General features: G+C 39.0%; 2 protein-coding genes across 2 annotated transcripts in view; one reads left to right on the forward strand and one right to left on the reverse strand.

Annotated features, from left to right (window-relative positions):
* The first annotated feature begins 563 nt into the window (after positions 1-563).
* The window catches only part of DEPDC5 (DEP domain containing 5, GATOR1 subcomplex subunit), a 108992-nt gene continuing 94264 nt past the window's right edge, over positions 564-15291 (forward strand). Inside the window, exons 1-8 of the mRNA XM_033097641.1 lie at positions 564-726; positions 1422-1545; positions 3529-3616; positions 4005-4051; positions 5392-5477; positions 6280-6363; positions 7385-7434; positions 14784-14853. Coding sequence (XP_032953532.1) covers positions 1488-1545; positions 3529-3616; positions 4005-4051; positions 5392-5477; positions 6280-6363; positions 7385-7434; positions 14784-14853 — 483 coding nt within the window. The 5' untranslated portion in view covers positions 564-726; positions 1422-1487. The remainder of the gene's footprint in view (positions 727-1421; positions 1546-3528; positions 3617-4004; positions 4052-5391; positions 5478-6279; positions 6364-7384; positions 7435-14783; positions 14854-15291) is intronic.
* On the reverse strand, positions 13979-14611 carry LOC117017443 (ubiquitin-conjugating enzyme E2 variant 1-like). Its single transcript, XM_033097640.1, is given in 2 exon segments — positions 13979-14365; positions 14368-14611. Coding segments are annotated over 2 exon segments (441 nt in total). The 5' UTR covers positions 14600-14611; the 3' UTR covers positions 13979-14156.

Genomic DNA, 15291 nt, shown 5'->3' on the forward strand with positions numbered 1-15291 from the left:
AATTACATAAGGATGCCTGTGGAAGCTGTAACCTATTATAACCAGGGAGGCATAGAACGTCATTTGGGGGCTGGAAGGATTTGAAAAGCCCCCCCAAAATGGATACTTCCCGGCAGGGGCCATCGCACTAAGTTGCACGTGCTCAGCTCTTTGCAAAAAACGTTCTCCCAGAAACTCTATTTTGTGCCTCTCAGTAGTCCTATGAAGCCAGACTAGAGGTCCACAACATTCTCTTCATAGATCCGGGGAGACTTGCCCGAGTTTGCCTTGTTCGCAGATCATTAAATTGGAAACGGGCTCGGATCTATTTAGGAAAGTCTAGGAGGAAACGAATTTCCTCTCTAGGGCAAGCGATCGTCTGGCCAGCAAGCAGGAAACGCTGGGGGCAGCCAGACTCGAGGCCGCACGCGACGCCCCACCCCCGGCACAAGCCCCGGATGGGGAAGTGGCGCGGACACCGAGAGGAGGCGGAGGCCGGGCCAGAGAGGCCCGGGGTAGGTGGGCGGGAAAGGGGCGGGGCCCCGGGGCGGAGCCACTGGAGCCGCGCGGGTTCTCAGGTGAGCGCTCCTTGGTTGGGGCTGGCTGGTCGGCGCGTAGAGCTCCGGCACCAAAGCTGCACGGGCTGTGGGGGCGTAGGCAGGGCGTCCGGAGGAGGCGCGGGGGACCCGGCGAGGGTCCGGCCCTCGGGGCCCCGGCCTGAAGCGGGAAGGGGCTCCGGAGCTGCGGGTGAGTGGAGCTGCCAGCCGGGGCCCGGGTTTGGGGAACATGAGGGAGGGGGCCCTGGCTCTGGTTCGAGTCCTGGCCTCACCCCCCAACCCGCTGTGTGACCTTAGTTAGACAGGATTCTTTACCTCTCTGAGCCTCAGGAACCTCAGCTGTGAAATGAGATTGGAGGGGAGGAACCGCTGAGAGTTTGTAGAGACGGAGGTTCGGGGAATGAACCCTTGCCTTCTTCCCCTTTATACTCTGTTTGCTCAGGTTATTGACGGCGAAACGTCAACAGTGGGAATGCCTCTCAGTCTCTGAGTGACCTTGGGCAAGTCTCGAACTCTGGCCCCCGCTTTCTTCATTTACAGAATGAGTGTACTCACCTCTTACCATCTCTTTATTATTTGAGTGTTATTGGTTTAGACAGAGGCAAGGTAATGAGTGCCCCATTCACTACAAGCTTTCCCTTTAGGGGTGTCGATAGAGAGAATGTCTTCTTGGAGGTTAAACTGGACCCTGGCCTGAATTCCCCTTAGTTCCCCAGATTCTGTGGTTCTGTTTGTTCTCCATCATTCCTTGTACTTGGAGGAGTGATTTCATCCAAGGGTTGATGCCCTCTCCTAGCAGAACAAAACCAGTATTTTCACTAGCCTAGAATCAAAGAGCAGTTGCAAGGCAAAGTCTGAGTTCCAGTCTTTTTATTTGTGTTTCAGTGGCAAGGACACAAGATGACTTCTCTCCCCCAAGCCTGGAACAGCTGAAGGAAACAACAGAACAAGATGAGAACAACAAAAGTCTACAAACTGGTCATCCACAAGAAGGGCTTTGGGGGCAGTGGTCAGTATTGACCGGTCTTTGGGGGTTGTGTAAGTTGGCTGAGGTTCTGTTGTGTCCAGTGCCTTGAAAATTAGACACTGACTTTATGTGACAATCGAGGCAACTTAACTGAGTGAAGCAGCAAGTATAATACAGTAGCTGGAGGACAATGTTATTGGATAGCACAAACCTCTTCTAAAAGCCTTTGCACTCTGACTTTTAAGGAACGTTATGAATATTGTCAATTTACTACCTACCCTTCATTTGTATTTCTTAATTATATATTTACTGTATATGTTCCATAAAATTCCAGTCTAACACTGGTTTGGCAGAAAAGAAACTTACGTTCAGTGAGAAACAGCAGATGTGCGTAAGGCAGTTAAGATCAAAGCATGAACCTTTACGTGGCTGCGCAAGGTAGTGAGAAGGGGCAGAACGTAGTGTGCTGTCCTGCACTAAATCAGAATCCAGAGTATCAGCTCTGCCTCTAACTTTCCCTGTGACTTGGGGCAAGCCCCTAGTTTACCGTATCTACAAATTCAAGCCCTTTAAAATAGTTTCTGTTTCTCTTAGCACCTTGAGTCTATAAATGTGCAGAATAGGATGATAGTAACATGATTTTTTTCTTTTTGTAAATGAATCATTTCCCCTTCTGTCCTAACAACCTTCCTTGTTTCAGAAATTGGAATTAACAACACGAGTCTTTTTGAAATTGTATTTTAGTATGCGTTTGCTCCAAAAGCAAGGATTGCCCAAAAGTGAAAACAATAGTTCTATATCATACGGTGTTGTGTGGATCAAGTTAGATGACGTATGTATTTAGCAGAGCACCAGGTTCATTAGTGCTGCTCAATAAATGTAGCCATTTATAATGACCAGGGTGAGGATATACCAGGCATTGCTATATTTAAAACAATTTCTGCTAAAATGCCCAATCTGTGGTTAACGCTGTACTTGGTATGCAGTTGATGCTGCCTAAACGTTTGTGGAGTAGAATTGAATAGACAGCAGAAATAACATTTGGCAAAGGGAAGGATACAAAGATACAGTATATATAATACATACACAATGTATCCAGTTCTGCTCTTTCATGTGCACAAGACAAAGGTAGCTAGATGCTGTGCCCAGTCTCCAGAACTATGAATGAAAACGCATCCAACAAATATTAGCTGCATACCTGTGCCAAACATAAACGTTATGAATATGACAGGGTCCCTTGTCTCTAAGGGGCTTTCAGCTTGATGAGACAGATGTGCAAAAAAGGAAATGATACCATGAAGCAGAACAGAAGACATGCTTGGAGCTTGATTCAGACTATGGAAATTAGGGGAAGGCTTCACAGAGGATTTGACATAAAACTATCAGTGGGAGCAATATACCAAAGGTTTTTTTTTCCCCTAGGCTGAATTTTTGTTTTGATTGTATTTGAAACCTGGATGTACTTATTTGTCGTGGTTTTAGCGTAATTAAAGACCATGTCTTTTCCCCAAAATTAAAATAGAAATCACTCCATTTGTATGGTTCTGACTTAGTATATTTGAAAGAGTTCTCCACCCCCATTGAGGAACAGGGGTAAATAAACATATGAAACTATGTCCTCTCTACATTTTAAGGGTCTCATTGGACCCTAATGTGAACTGATATCTGAAGTTTTTTTCCTGATCAAGTGCTGCCCTTCAAAGTCCAGACTTTAATTTTTGATTTCATTTCACTTGATTTTTGTGACATATGAGAGATGGTGGACTTTAGATAGAAGGAACTCTGGACTAGTCATCAGTCCTGGCTTTGCTGTTACTAGCTGTCTGCCTTTCGGCAGGTTGCTTTATATTCTAGGTTATTTCCTCATTTCTGCTAGATCCAAAGATTTGTTGTGAGAATCACAATCAGACAATATTTTGGGTAATTTTGGATAAACATAAGGGATTGTACCGTACACCAACCTGATGGGATTATGAGGACTTGCTGTGAGACCATACTTGCTTGAGATTGCTGAATTTCTTGCAGATGATGAGCTGGTAATGAACCCCAAAGTCTTTCCTCACATCAAGCTTGGAGACATTGTGGAGATTGCTCACCCCAACGATGAGTACAGGTTAGTGTCAGACTAGGCTCAAGGGAATTAACTGGGTGATATTTTGCCTAAGGGGCTTGAATGGCAAGATAACTTTTTGCCTTCGGATAAAAATGCTCCCTCTTGCCCTCTAGGATTTGATAAACCAATAATCTTTTAGACAGTGGTCCATTCTTTCTGTTTTTAAAGCTGAGATGACAACTCTGAAAAATCTGGGACGATTATCCATTTCCTTGAGCACAAGTGCAGAGTTTCCTTGTTTCTAAGGGAACTGTCTTCCATTGTCGTACTGCAGGTTACAACAATATGTCCAGAATGATCTCTCTGCCTTTTGTGGGGGGTGCAGAAAGCTAGTTAGTTACTGCTTACAGCATCCCATCTCTTAGTGGCTTTTTTTTTTTCTTTCCAGCCCTCTGCTCTTGCAGGTCAAGTCACTTAAGGAAGATTTACAGAAAGGTAAGAATTCCATTGCTTTTCTCAAGATTTGTATACTTCACTGTCACAGAAACTGCAAGAAACCTCTCTCCACAATCTCAGGGAATGAGAGCACAGTATTTCTCTTATCAAATTGTGCTCCCTCTTAGAAAAATGGGCAGATATCAAAACTGCCAAGGAATCTCATGTGTCATCATCTGGTACTGAAGAAACTAGAGTCGGGAGGAAAATTAATCCGAAGATGTGAAGCTTTAAACTTAACTAAAATAATAATAATAATAATAATGTCAGCAAAGCATACTTTCTTAAATATTATGTTTTTGCACAAAATATTTGTTAAGTGCCTACTCTGGATGAGGCTGGGAAAGAAACATGTTGATAGTTAGTTACAACACATGCAAGGCACTGTCCCAAAGCTTTTTGTAATCGCTTTATCTTCCCACCAACTCTTGAGTGAGATGAATTGGCTTGCCTGAAGTCAGTGAGTGGAGGAGCCATTGGTGATTCTGCTTACTTATTCTGGATGCAAATCCTTTCTTTTTTCTTCTAATGACTTTACCATGTTGATCAAGGAATTAAAATGTTAATGGTAGCAAATAAGATAATGCCATAAATAGTACTTAAAGGAAAATAAACCTTCTAATTTGCTCTAAAGGATTTGGTGTCAATTACTTTTTTATATTTCAACTTGATAGGAAAACATTCTAAAAAACCCGAATCCTAAGAGTATCCTTCCTACCCTCCCCGCCTCCATCTCCTACCACCTGTTGTGTTCCTTATTTACCAGATTTAAAGGTTCATTGAGAAGTTTCTTTCTTTCTTCACCACCACCACCACCACTTTATTTTAAATAAGAAAGGATCTCTTCCTCTCTTCTTCTGAATTTTCACAGCTCTTTGACCTTTTTTTTTTTTTTTTTTTTTTTTAATTGGGGTACAGTATATTTTTCCAGGATGTCAAGTTGTTTTTTCAATCTAGTTGTAAGGGGCGCAGCTCAGCTCCAAGTCAAATCGTTTTCAGTCTAGCTGTGGAGGGCGCAGCTTACTTGCCGATGCGGCACTCAAACAGGCGACCTTGGTGTTACGAGCATTGCGCTCCAACCAGTGACCCAACCGGCTGCCCCATTTGACCTTTTTTTATGTTGCTTCTTAAATTCTTTATTTTCTCTCTGTGTCCTATTTCTGTCTCTTCTTTCATTTTTTGATTGTTTTGCGCTCAGGTAGAGGCAGAGAACGTGCCTTGTCCATGGCAAAGGGTCAATTGTGTTGCTTGTTGAATGTCTGAGGATTCATAGATTAGAATGTATTTACCTGCTTTTTTGCAGAACATATTATCTGATCCAGAATTCTTCTCTGTTCCAGAAACTATCAGTGTGGACCAGACCGTGACCCAAGTGTTCCGTCTAAGACCTTACCAAGATGTCTATGTGAATGTGGTAGACCCTAAGGTATGACTTTGTTCTGGACTCGAGTGGTTTTTGGGGATGATTAGCACCCTTCCTCAAGTTTAGGTCTCTAAGGAAACAGTGAGTTACTTAAGTATAGTGTTAGACTATTATATATGTCGTCATGTGTAAGTCATTTATTTTATAGGTAGTGCCGTGTTTCCCCGAAAATAAGACATAGCCGGACTATCAGCTCATTAAGACTGGGTCTTATATTAATTTTTACTCCAAAAGACGCATTAGAGCTGATTGTCCGGGTAGGTCTTATTTTTGGGGAAACAGGGTATGTAGGTTGCATCTAAAACCCTCCTCACTTTTTTAAAAGCTTGTCCTAAAAAGATTTTGTGTGTATATATAAATATATATATGTACATATATATACACACACGTATATATACATATATGTATATATATACACACATATATATATATTTGTGTGAAGCTAAATGTAAGATTTCTATTAAAATACTAAAATTTCTTTATTCTCATTTTTCTTGTAGATGATGCTATTATAGGTAAAAAATCATTGTCTAGAAGATTATTATTGACGTTATGGAGGGAAATAAAGACAAAACACAGAATTAGTCCTCTGGTACTTTTTGAACTTAACCATGATACAGCTGCTGTAGCATCTATTACAGACTTATCATTTGTACTCAAAAGCCTTCTTTGGCAGGTTAAAATTCTGTTTGTCTGGGTTCTGCTACCAGTAGTTCTTTTTTGCTAAAAGGTTTGTCCATAATGAGTGGGCATTATCCTATGACTATAAAGTGTGTAGAGAGATATATTTGATTATCCCTTTCAGGATGTGACCCTTGACCTAGTGGAATTAACCTTTAAAGATCAGTATATTGGCCGTGGGGATATGTGGCGACTAAAGAAAAGTTTGGTAAGATATTATTTTGAAAAAGTCTGTTTTTCCATTATGTTAATAATACTGTTTATCTTAAAAATGAGAAGATCTAGTAGGGAGAAGAGTTTAAAATAATTCCAAATTCAAGCATCACAATCATTGTAAACACTTTGTATATCTTCTTCCATTCTCTTTTTATAATTTTTTTGAGCTTTTTTTTTTTTTTTGGCTTGGTGATTGTTGGTGATTTTTACTCTGTATTTTTGGTTTGAATATGAAATTATAATATTACTTTATATTTGAATGGGACTTTAGTTTTCAGATTTTCACTTGATCTCATTTGCCCCTCACATCTCCTTGTGGACAGGTATTTATTACCCCTAATCTATAGATGTGAAAACTGAGATTGAGAAGGTAAGTGATTAGACAAGACTGGAAAACTAGTAAGCAGTTGACACTGGGCTAGAATCCAGATATTGTCTCTTCCAGATTAGACTGCTTTTGCTATACCCTCTTCCCATTTTCCTTATTTATTTACTTTTAATGAACATTTTCCACTTAAAATGATGAGTTCATCAGAACTGTGAGCTGGTGCTGAAAATTCTCCTTATTGGACTTCTTAAATATTGTAAAACAACAAATTATAGGTAGAATTTCCAAACAGGATATTTTCAGAAAAAAAGCATCTTTGCTCATTTTTGATGATGGGAGAGGAGGATTCCATTTTCTAAAATGAAAGATAAAATGAGAAATAAATGTTCTGTATTTTAAATGAGTATATAAATGTAGGTATATATGCAAACATATGTGAAGATAAGTATATTGGTGAAGCTGGGCACTTATCCACCTGATTTTTACTATTGTCTATACTTGCCAAACTCTTAAGAACTTACTGTTATACCTGTCCAAGCAGGTATTCCTATGGGAGTAATTCAATCTGTTACTCCCATGTTAATTGAACTTCAGGTTGTTAAAAGAGATTAGGACGCCAGGGCAGTTTCTTTGTGACCTTTTATAGCCTTGATGTGTTGTTAAATCTCTCTCTCTCTTCCCTTAGGTCAGCACATGTGCCTATATCACTCAGAAGGTGGAATTTGCTGGCATCAGGTAGATAGTACATCACTTTTGACTTACCTGCTGCGTAGTAAATGGGTGTAGGATCTAATGCAGTAACTGGGCTACAGTCAGCATTTGAGGTATATGAATGAATGTCCATTATAATCAAATGCCCAGTAGCTTAAAATGTTAGATTGTTGTAGCTAAAACAAACCAGAAAACCCAAAGTACATTAGAGTAGTTTTAAGATGAGTGGGAGTTGCTGAAGCCTCCTGGTATTTTGTAGACTCAATAGTTTTAGAACTGTAAACTGCTTTATTTATTTTTTAAGATTTTTATGAAAATATAACTTACATATAGTATTATATTAGTTTCTGGTGTACACAGCAGTTATTCAATATTTCTGTATCTAAAGAAGTGATCACCATAAGTCCAGCAACCATCTGACACTATACCATGCTATCACAATATTATTGACTATATTTCCTATGCTGTATATTATATCCCCATGACTTATTTGTTTTATACCTGGAAATTTAAAACTCTTGTTCCCCTTCACATTTCCCCCTTTTTTAATTTTTCAATTACAGTTGACATTTAATATTATTTATGTTAATTTCAGGTATGTAGCATAGTGGTTAGACATTTATATAATTTGAGAAATGATCCCCCTGACTGACGAGTCTAGTACCCACCTGGCACTATATAGAGTTATTGCCATATTATTGACTATATTCCCTATGCTCATAGCTATTTTGTAACTACCAATTTGTATTTCTTAATGCCTTCACCTTTTTCACCCTGCCCTAACCCCACTCCTGTCTATCACCCTGATAGGTCTCGTACCCATCTGACACCATACATAGATATTACAATATTATTGACTATATTCCTTATGCTATACTCTACATCCCTATGACTACTTTGTAACAACCGATTTGTACTTCTTAATCCCTTCCCCTTTTTCATCCACCTCCAACCCCCTCCCATTTGGCAACCATCAAAATGATCTGAAGTGAGTCTCTTGTCAGCAGCATATGTAAGGGTCTTGTTTTCTTATCCATTCAGCCACTGTGTTTTTTGATTGGAACATTTAATCCATTTCCATTGAAAGTAATTATTGATAAATATGTAGTTATTGCCATTTTATTCATATTTTCTATCTTTTTTTTCCCTCATCTTAAAGAAGTCCCTCTAAGATTCTGTGTAATACTGGCTTAGTGGTGATGAATTCCTTTAGCTTTTTCTTGTCTGGGAGGCTCTTTTTCTGTCCTTTGATTCTAAATGATACTGTGTTTCCCCAAAAATAAGACCTAGTCAGACAATCAGCTCTAATGGTTTTTTTGGAGCAAAAATGAATTAAAGATCTGGTCTTATTTTACTATAAGACTGGGTCTAGTATCGTATAATATAACATAATGTAATATAATATAATATAATATAATATAATATAATATAATATAATATAATATAATACTGGATCTTATATAATATAAGACCCGGTCTTATATTCATTTTTGCTCCAAAAGACGCATTAGAGCTGATTGTCCAGCTAGGTCTTATTTTCGGGGAAACAAGGTAACTGCAAACTCTTATTTAGAGTAATCTTGGTTGTAGTCCTGGCTTTTTATAACTTGGACTATTTCGTGCCAATCCCTTCTGGTCTGGGAAATAGCTTTAAATTAAAATTTAATCAAACCTCATTTTACAGATTGGGGAACAGGATTGGAGACATAAAATGACTAGCACAAGAGTTCCTGATTTGCTGCCTTTTTGACTGCATTTCACTGTTCTTCATTAATAAAATTATTTGTACATGTCAGTTTGTGAAGAAGAGAGAAAAAGGGACTTTTGGAAACTCCCTTTAAATTAAAAAAGCATAACATCCACATAGTAAAGCCTTTAATAGAGAGGTATATAGTGAAATATAAATCCTTCTCCTTAGAAGAAACGGTGTCTTTCCTGAAATTTGCTGTATATGTACAGGCATATTTGCATCTAGGGAAATATTTGACTCACCTTCAAAGATGCTAAGATTGACCAGTGTGTTTCAGTGATACAGTCTGGTCTCCCATTCTGAAGTTCCCCATCAACTTTTCACCTAATGACCCTTTCACCTAATCATCCATTGATGATTGTTGCAAGATGATGATTTTCTAGTTCAGTCATTCCTTCTACTTTTATTAGCCAAAATCCTTTTGAAAAGAATTTTTACCAGCAATTAGCATTAGTTGATTAGTCTGATCTACTTGATTATCAAAGAAAGGATGAAGGATTCACTTTTTCCAAAACAGGATGTTTTAAAAGTTCGAGAATCAAATATTTTTGAAAAATCTTAGCAACAAAAGCACAGCCTAAAAAGTGACTAAGTCTCAAGCACAACAAGAAATGTGCCCTAGATTCATACCTTCTGATATAAGCTAGTCTCTCGGAGGTGGTGGGCCAAGACACCTTCTGTGGGACCCCTTCAGTGCCAGTGATGAGCAGGGTGATATTGGGCAGGTGGAGAGTCTCTGAGTCTATTCATCTGCATGAAATCCTTGGTTTAGAATCTTTCTCTGTAGAGGACCAGAGAGTAAATATTTTAGAATTTGGGCCACATGGGTTTCAGGTCTGTGTTGTGAAGTATTTGCTTTTTTCCAACCATTTTTAAATGTAAAACTTGTTCTTATAGCCGTACAAAAACAGGAGATGGGCTGGATTTGGCCTGCAACTGTCTTTTGCTGGGTCCTGGTTTAGAAGCCTCAGATTCCTTTCATTTGTAAATTCCTTGTTTCTCTGTGTAAATGTCCTCATACACATGGTGCTAGACATAGAAATGAAAACGCTGGCATAAAGGCAGTTTTAGACGTTTAAAAATGTGTCCTAATATTTTGCTCATTCATGGCTAAATATAAACCACAAAGTCTTCTACCATTTTTTCCAGAAGATTTCTTTATAGTCTTCCTACACTGAATCAAAAGTCACTTCTGCCTACATAAGGCACGAAAAAGAAAAAATGATGCTCTGGGCCTCATGTGACAATAAAAGTATAGTCATTATTTGTATAAAGTCATAATAAATTATTAAAGAATTTTTCTGTAGTTTAGCCTTTTTACCCTGGTAATTTAGTCAGTAATTAAGGATAGGTGAGAGCGTTTTATTACCTTGAGAGCCTGCATTGTTTTTGTTTTTTAAGATAAACATTTTGATTTTCTCTGAGCAAATTTCTAATGTATTCTTTAAAATGTTACAAAATGAGCATTTAAAAAAAAAATTAAAGAAAATTTTAAAAGAAAAATATTGCACCTAAATCTTGTCTCCTAACAATTAGCATTTTGCTTTTTTAAAATATTGAACTTAGAAAATTAGTCTATTTGATTTTGTTATGAAGACATCTTTTTTTCCCAGATAGTTTTTTTTTTTTTTTTAATTTATTGGGGTGACAATTGTTAGTAGAATTACATAGATTTCATGTGTAAAATTCTGTATTACATCATCTATAAATCCCATTGTATGTTCACCACCCGGAGTCAGTTCTCCTTCCATCACCATATATTGGACCCCGTTTACCCTCTTCTGGAGTCCCCGTCCCCACTTATCCTCTGGTAACCCCTAAACTATTGTCTATGTCTATGAGTTTTTGTTCCTTCATTTGTTTGTCTTGTTCTTTTGTTGTTTCCAGTTTCAGATATAGTTTTTTGGACTGCTTGCTAGCTATGGTTTCGTTTTTTTACCAAAAAAAAACCTTTTTTTCCTGACTCATACACCAGAGGGAACAACACTGAATAGTTTCTGGCTCTGACTTCTCAGCTGTCCAGGGGCAGACACAGCTGTGTGAAGTTACACTTAAAGCCCCTCCAGTTGAGGGGTTTTCCTGCTACACCCAATGCAGAGGATCTTCTGGGATCTTCCCTGACTTGAATTCTGATTCATGGTGGCCATTCTCTTCAAATGTTTCCCTAATCATAGAATTGATACTGTTAGGTGCCACTTTGCTGCACATGCTATATACCAGGCAATATGCTAAGTATGTTTATATACAATGTTTGCTCATTGTGGAGAATTTGAAAAACAGAAGAAAGAAGCAAGAATCAAATAATATTACTACTCAAAAGCAACCACTGTTAACATTTTGACATAGTTCTGTCAAAATGTTCTTTTCCCTTTTGGGCATGAGACCACATAATATGTACAATTTTATTTCCTGCTGAAAACAAAACCCAAAACTCTTTGATTTTAAAAAATACGTATTTATTCTAGAAAATTTGGATACTACAGAGCATATAAAGAAGAAAATTTACGATGGTACATAAGCCGACTACCGTCAGATAACTACTATTAAATTTTGGTGTGACCTTCCAATATTTTATTTGCATACATACATGTATCTTTATTTAGGTGATGATACTGTGTGTACTGTTCTGTATCCTTTTTACACTTAAAAGCATAGAAACATTTCTGGCGAAAACTTCTGGTAAACATTATTTAAATGGTTCTACAATATTCTGTTCTGTGGATACACTGTAATTTACTTTACTGGTCTGCCCCTACTGGCCATTTAGGTTGTTCAAAGATATGTAATGCAATGACAGTATAGTGACCATACTTTGCATTTATTTTAACTTTTTATTCACGGAATAAGACTTAGCTGTAAAGGATAGTAGAGATCACTGACCCCCAACAGGTCATTTGATGAAAAGGGAGGGCAAGTGACCTGCGGGAGATCCTAACCAGAGGCTAGTGCCCTCAGGTCCCCTTCATTCTGGTCTAGGGCTTCTGCCTTTGTACCGAAGCCACATTTGCTCCTGGGCTGTGTCTTGGGGGATATGGATTTGGCATTTGCATCTGTCTGTGGAATTTCTCTGTTGAACCAGAAGAAAAGAGAAGAGATGCTGCCTCAGGGTGTTCTCAGTTCCTGTTTGAGTAAGGCTTATTTAGGCTTAGCAAAGGTCAAGATTGCATTCTCTCTTTCTCTCTCTCTCTGTCTGTCTTTCTCTCATTAAAAAACCATTTCCATAGGAATAATAACTTGTGCAGTTTACCAAGTCCTCTCATTTACAGTCTTTCATTGGGTCCTCCCAAGAGGTCTAGATGATGGATAGGGCAAGGTTCTTAACCACATTTACTGAAATTTTCAAAAACTGAGGCTTAAAAAGATTATGACTTGACCTCCACAGGGCGTGGAGGCACAAGAATCGAAGCCCAAATTGTGTAATACCATTTTGTCTGTGCACACTAGTAGAAGGGGGTTGAGTGAGTGCACTGTCAATGAGCTCGTTTTAGAGGTCTGGTTAATTTGGTGTTCCGTAGCTTGTATGCAGGGTACTTCCTGCTAATAGAGCTCATAGATCATGGGCACATTCAGTCCTTCCTTATGATGTTAAAGAAACAGAAGTCTCTGCTCAAGTCAGGCTTGCTGCAGTTGTCCACTCACAGACACACTTGGGCAAAGGAATAACAAGGCACTCTTCTTGGTGAAAGCGGAGCTGGAACCCTGAGAAGCATATTTGAAAAACACAGGCTTGGTCCAACCTTCTTTATTTTCCAGATGGGAGGGAGGCCCAGGGAGGCCAGTTGATTGTCCAGCGTTTCCCAGGTAGCCTGAGCTGTGACTCATGGTACACAGCGTTTTCCTTGCTTTTATTTTATCTTTTCTTTTCCTCTTTATTTTTTTTAATGAGGACTGATTGTTTAGGGCTAGGCAGGCAACTGTATTGGAGTTGGTAGAAGAGAAAGGCTTGCTGAATTGGTTGAAAGATGATTACAAGGTCCTTGGGTAACAGCTAACACTTCTTCTCTGGGATAACATTTTGTGCTACTATTTTCCTATTGTTATTGTTCTTGCTTATACAAATAGCCACTAGTGCTCTTACGTGATTTTTTTTTTTGCTGGGGGTAGAACAGGGTCAGAAAGATTATGGCCTGCAAGCTAGACACTACATCTGTAGTGTCTCCTGCCCCAGCGCTGTCCTGAGCCAGCTTCCCTGAATTACCTGGTTTAATTCTCAAAACAGCTCTATAAAGTAGGTGTCATTATCTCACTTTTGTAGATAAGGACACTGAGTTATTTCCCCAAGGCCATTCAACTAGTCAGTGGCACTCAGAACTGAGATAGCTGCCTAGACTAATTTCAATCCAGATTGGTCAGCTCTGAAGGTCTGAAGGTCAACACCTTAAAAAGTTACAGAAGAGGAAAACATCAAGCCCTCCAAATGCAATAGCAAGTTGCCACGAAAATTATTCAGTAGAATGGCCTCTATTGAATAGAGACCCTATCCCTTCATGCCTCCTGACTGCCTGTCTTCTAATCCTGATATTAAGGTGGATTTTATTTCTGTTGAAACTCATTGTATCAAAGCTGGTATTAGCAAAATTGTTCATTCATGAGTACTTCTTAACTGGTTTTGTAACGTGGTCTCTTTTAAGATTTGACAAAAGCTATAATTCTCTACCCAGAAAAATTTGCATCATTTCAGAAGGTTCATGGGTTCTCTGAAGCCCTTCTTTGGAGTTGCATGGACTCCCCAGATTAAGAGCTCCCATTGTACATAATCGATATGCTTTAAGAATTCTTTTTTTTTTTTTTGTTATAGCACAACTTATATATTTCAAATGAACAAAAATTAGTGTCATTTACAGTATCTTAAGATAAACAACTGCCTTTCAATGGGAGCTTCCTTTCCAGTACTTTGAGGTCTACAAGACGTAGCTAGAAAATTTACTACTGTGGAAAATGAAGACTGCTTAAATTGAATGGGGGCAGGGGGAGGGCCTGTGGTTTTCCTTTTTGATTAATTGCTGTAACACTGTCCTTCAGGTGGCTGAGGGAGTTTCATATTTTCTTTAGACATCATTAGGCGCCGAAGCTCTTGCAGGACAACTTTGATGCTATATGAATTCTGCCATTTTGCTAGCACTGATATGGCTCTTGGGTCCACCACTCCATTAGAACTATTAACTCCATTCATATTAATTTTTGTTACAAATCTTACAAAGGGGGTGCTTCTGGGTATTTAGGTCCACATTCTATTTTAAGGCTGTATATTCGGTTTTCATAAATTGTTCTTGGAGGACCAATTATCATCCCTGTCCATCTGGTAAGTGTCATGTCTTCGTCATCTTCTAGACCCCAGCTAACTGTGCCATCTCCTACTCCTTTTTGGCCTTCTTCGAGTTCTTCCAACAGTCGGAAATTGCGAGGGACTTTTACTCCCGAGCCCGTGGTGGCTGCCATCTTGCGTCGCTGTCGCTCCTGCTTTAAGAATTCTTGATGTTGTATAATCTGTTCATGGTGCTGTCTGTGGAAGTCTATACCTGGCCAGGTCATTGGGGTATAAGTAAGAGAGTAGAGTAAGCTACCTTGAAGTCACCCGTTTCTTCATGGTTTATTTGTAAATTGTGTATGTATTTCCTTTTAGGGCACAAGCTGGTGAGCTGTGGGTCAAGAATGAGAAGGTTATGTGTGGTTATATCAGTGAAGATACCAGGGTAAGACTGATAAAATGCTTTGTGGTTTTGTTTCCCCATACCATTATGTCTTAAGTCCTGAAATCTAAATCAAAACAGAGACACAAGCAAAAACTTGATAATCTCATGGTGGCTACTGTCTGTCTGCCCAAGTGGGCTATATTGTAATATTATCAGGGACCCCTGAAATTCTAATGTTTTATAGTTGGAGCTCTCTAGTTTGGGGATGATCTTGATTTTCTTCTTCTGAAGCAGGTCTGTTTAATATCAGACACAGATGTAGTGTCTAGTGTGCAGACTTCTGTGCCCGCTAATACATAGCAAAAGTTAGACTCAGTAGTAGATTGCATGGGAATCTCCCTTGCTCTCTATTCCGGTTGGAAAAATCCAAACTGAACAGCTGTGAATATTCCCCATGCTGGTGAAACCATCCACCTGTTTTTCCTTGTTCTCATCCCC

The sequence above is a fragment of the Rhinolophus ferrumequinum genome, chromosome 25, assembly GCF_004115265.2.
Source record: "Rhinolophus ferrumequinum isolate MPI-CBG mRhiFer1 chromosome 25, mRhiFer1_v1.p, whole genome shotgun sequence".
Lineage (NCBI taxonomy): Eukaryota > Metazoa > Chordata > Mammalia > Chiroptera > Rhinolophidae > Rhinolophus > Rhinolophus ferrumequinum.